Source organism: Cornus florida, unplaced genomic scaffold, assembly GCF_030987335.1.
Source record: "Cornus florida cultivar Cherokee Brave unplaced genomic scaffold, ASM3098733v1 CherokeeBrave_3.0.0_Hap2_Chr08, whole genome shotgun sequence".
Taxonomy (NCBI): domain Eukaryota; kingdom Viridiplantae; phylum Streptophyta; class Magnoliopsida; order Cornales; family Cornaceae; genus Cornus; species Cornus florida.
The window spans coordinates 14,175,779-14,180,032 of NW_026775578.1; the positions used below are offsets into that span (position 1 = coordinate 14,175,779).

The 4,254-nt window shown below is 36.0% G+C and overlaps 1 protein-coding gene across 1 annotated transcript; it reads left to right on the forward strand.

Moving 5' to 3' along the window:
- The first annotated feature begins 1,948 nt into the window (after nt 1-1,948).
- Nucleotides 1,949-4,254, forward strand: LOC132269522 (dof zinc finger protein DOF2.1-like). Its single transcript, XM_059770754.1, has 2 exons — nt 1,949-2,319; nt 3,207-4,254. Exons 1-2 carry the CDS (start codon nt 2,290-2,292, stop codon nt 4,038-4,040), a joined length of 864 nt encoding a protein of 287 aa, XP_059626737.1. The 5' UTR covers nt 1,949-2,289; the 3' UTR covers nt 4,041-4,254.

The window sequence follows — 4,254 nt, forward strand, 5'->3', positions numbered from 1 at the left end:
CAAAAGCAAATTTAATACCAAGTTTACATCCCAAATTAGGATTGTAAGAGATGGGTAATTGGGTAAGCCGCTAAAATAACTTATTAATATATATATATATATATATATATATATATATATTAAATATAGTTATATGCGGGGCGGGGTGGGGCGGGGCTCCTAGGATATGTATATTGAACCCTTACCCGCGCCGTGACCCTCGACGGGTACAAAATTTGTATCCATATCCGCCCCAATGGTATAACAAGTGTTCCCATATCCGTTATTAACAGGGCGGGACGGGACAGGGCCCTGACGGAACGGTAAAAATTGACATTCCTATCCACCGCTAGCAACTCATCATGCATAGACATTGAGGTGGCATTTAATTGGAGCAACCGTTGTTCAAAAGAATGAATTGATGATTGACATGCAAGGTGGCAACATACGTATACTTTTGTTAATGAGTACATAAATGATGGATGATGATATATATATACACACACACTTGACGATATAGCTAGCTAGGTAGCTGAATCACAAAGCATTTTTACTTGTACGGCCGTGATTTTCTCTCTCAATTTGGTGATCGAGAAAATCATTAATTTCGATCTCTTACTTGGAATGCTGGCTACAATGAACAATATACACACACACACATGTATATACATGTGTGTGTATATACACACAAAGCACGGTTAACAACTGTTGTAGTGATATACTGAAGTGGTGGATTAAGACTAGTCAGATACAGTGTTAATAAGAGGGGACCAATGGACAGAAAAGCAGCAAACAATGTGTTGGTGGGTTGATTGGATAGCATGAAAATCTCTGTCACTAGGTGTCCCTTTGCCAGGTCCATTATCCATCATTCGTCTACATCACCACAACCTTCAACTCTTTCAACATTCAAATTCCACACTTGTTGTGGGGCTACAACCATCCATGATCCAACAGTAAGTCATACGTCCTAATCGATTAGTTAACATGTACGGCTTATCAAATTTTCTATCAAGCTAAAAAAAAATAAAAAAAAAAAATTTCGTAAATAAATAAATAATTTATTTTAACACATTAAATTTATTTAAAATAAATTTAATGTGTTAAAAACTAATTTAATTTCGTTAAGTGCACCTACAGTATGGTGCTTTCAAGTATTGTTTTCTCTTCTTATTTGATATGCGTTTTGTTTTAGGCGTTTTGTTTTTGGTTAAAATATAAACACTGTTTTTGCAGTAAGAGTGTTTTAGAAAAAAATCGGAAGCACATTTGGGAACGATATTCAAGACGTTTTGGTTTTTGCCCGTGTTGCGCTAGTGTATGATTTTTGGCTCGTATTGCTCTACTATTATAGTTTTGAAATATGAACAGAGTTGTTAAAATAAGAAAAAATAACTTTTTGGTATTTTAGTTTTGGACCACTATTTCCAAATTATTTTAGCATTGTGTAAAATAAAATAAGACTGCACCAAACATATTTTTGTTGCCAAAATCAACACTGTAACAACCAAAAAAACAAAAATAGTATAAACAAAATGCATGACTTTGTTTTATCTGATCTTCTATATAACCAATTACAAAAAAGAAAAAAAATTTTGTACTAAAAATATTTTTACATAGTTTTTTTATTTTTGGTGAGATTATTTTTAAAACAATTGTGACAGGGTTTGTGAAACATAATCACTGAACTAAAGACAAGTGATAGCATATTTTTATTCAATTTCTTAATATTTGATTTTTCCCATTTTATAAATGATGTCTGAGTCGCCGAGTTATTGGCGATGGAGTCGGTAGGGATCGGATTGAAAGGGGGAGGGAAGGTTGGAAGAGAGCGATGGGTGGGGTCCACGTAGAGGTGCATTCCCACGCCATTGGGACCCACACAAAACTGGCACATGAATCCGTTGCAGATGAATGGATGATGATGATCAACTCGAATTTTCCATGGCCTTCTCTCTCCTCGCTTTCTCTGCGTGCAAGACTAACAAACATCGAACCATTCCCGTAGACCCCAGTAATCATTACACCCCAATCTCACTCTCTCTCTCTCTCTCTCTCTCTGGACATCCTTCTTTCTCTCTCTAGACACCATATCTCTCTCTCTCTCTCTCTCTCTTATATATTTAGGCTGCTTTATTTATATATGGATCAGGGGTGCTTTCTTTCCTTCACTCTGCATGACTCCCTAATCCTCTCTCTCTAAACTTCTAAATCTCTCTCTCTCTCTCTTCATCCTTTCTCTCTCTATATCTGTTCCAGAGACCTCATACTAGCTAATACAATCTCAGCTGGAGTTGTAATTGTGCATGGATGGATCCTTCAAGTGCACAGCAGCATCAGGTGGGATAAGAATTCAGTACTACTATATATATATATATATATGATCATATTAATACTATAAGCTTAATTGTTCTTTGTTTACTCATCACTTTACTCTTTCATTTAATTTCCCTTTATGGTTTTCATATATCTATGCAAGTTTATATCACTTTGGGGTAAGAAATTAAAAGAGCTAAAGAGAAAAGAAGAAAGGAACTTAATTTTTGAGTTTTGTTTCTCACTCATTTTGATTTTTTGCCTGCGTTATTAGTTTGTCTCTAAAAGGGTTAAAAGGTTTAGGTCAATGCACAAAGCTCGATCTGGTCACTGTGAGATTGGAAGAGAGTAAATTTGTTGTTTATTGTTTTAAACTCGCAAAAAATACATATAGCAACCTTATCATTGCGCCAAGATCTGCACTCTTATTAGTTTCTCCGATAATTAATCTCAAAACCAACACATGTTTAATGTTTTCTTGTCACACTTGAACCAAAATTAAATTGCAATTGGGTGGTTCTGGGACTTCAAAGACTTTTTTTTTTTCCTCAAAGTTTTATGTTTACATCTGATATATATTTGATATTAAGATTGAGGCTTTGTTACTAATTTTACTTCTCATTTTTTTTTTGTCTCATCACTTCAGGGAATGATTTAATGCCTCTTGAAAAGTAATTTGTTTTTCAATCTTCTGTGAAGAACCCAACTGAAATTGGAATTGGAATATGTGTAAATTTGTCTATTAGTGCATGTATTTGTTGTATAAATGGAGAAGAAAAAGATTACCAATTACTACAAACATTTGCTACCATATATGCAGTTTAATTTCAAATTCTTTAATGTATTAATGCATGCATTTGTATTTGTCAATTCATTCATCTCTTGACAATTTTTTTCCGTAATCACTTCAGGAAATGGCCTCTCAGACACTAGAAAGCATGTTGGTGTGCACAAAAACACAGCAAGAGAAGAAACCAAGGCCTCAAGAACAAGCTCTGAAATGCCCTAGATGTGAGTCCACCAACACCAAGTTTTGTTACTACAACAACTACAGTCTCTCTCAGCCAAGGTACTTTTGCAAGTCATGTAGGAGGTATTGGACCAAAGGAGGGACACTGAGGAATGTTCCAGTGGGTGGGGGGTGCAGGAAGAACAAGAGATCATCATCATCCAAAAGGAATCATGATCAAGATCAACCACTCACAACCAATCCCAGTCCACTCTCCACTCTCCCAACCATGACCTATGACACCAATGATCTCTCCCTAGCATTTGCTAGGCTCCAGAAGCAGCCAACTGGGCATTTAGGGTTTGATATTTGCCATGATCTTCCAATGTTGGATCACTCCAACAACACTCCTGGCTTTCTTGATGCACTGAGGAGTGGATTTCTTGAAGCCCCAAATGGTAATTTTAGTAATTTGTATTATGGGGTTGGGAATGGTAACATGGGTCATTTGGAAAATGGTGATTTGGGTGTCAATTTTGGTGAAGAAGTGTCAACAATGCCATATGATCATCAAGATATGAGCGGCGGCGGCGGCGCTGCAGCATCAGCTGTGACGGTGACAACAATGAAACAAGAGCATTGTCATGACAGAGAAGGTGAGAATAGGGTTTTGTGGGGCTTTCCATGGCAGCAGCTTGGAGGAGATGGTAACATGGGTGATTTTGATTCAGGGAGAGAAAGCTGGAATGGACTTGGTTCATCTTGGCATGGACTTCTCAATAGCCCTCTCATGTAGAATGTCCATGTTTGGAAGAAAAGAAAATGATAGAACTTCTTACTTTCCTTTAATTATCAGACTCAAATTTTAATTTAATCCTTTTGAGTTTTGTATTAGAAGACTTGATTCTCTTCATGAATCATCTGTGTTTTGTTTTTTTATTTTTTATTTTGTTTCTTAATTAATTGGTAAAGTAGTGAGACTATATATATATATATATTGATTAAAGTAA

Coding starts and splice junctions, on each gene's coding strand:
- LOC132269522 (XM_059770754.1), top strand. CDS start 2,290: ATGGATCCTTCAAGTGCACAGCAGCATCAG. Junction 2,320..3,206: donor CAAGTGCACAGCAGCATCAG/GTGGGATAAGAA, acceptor TAATCACTTCAG/GAAATGGCCTCTCAGACACT.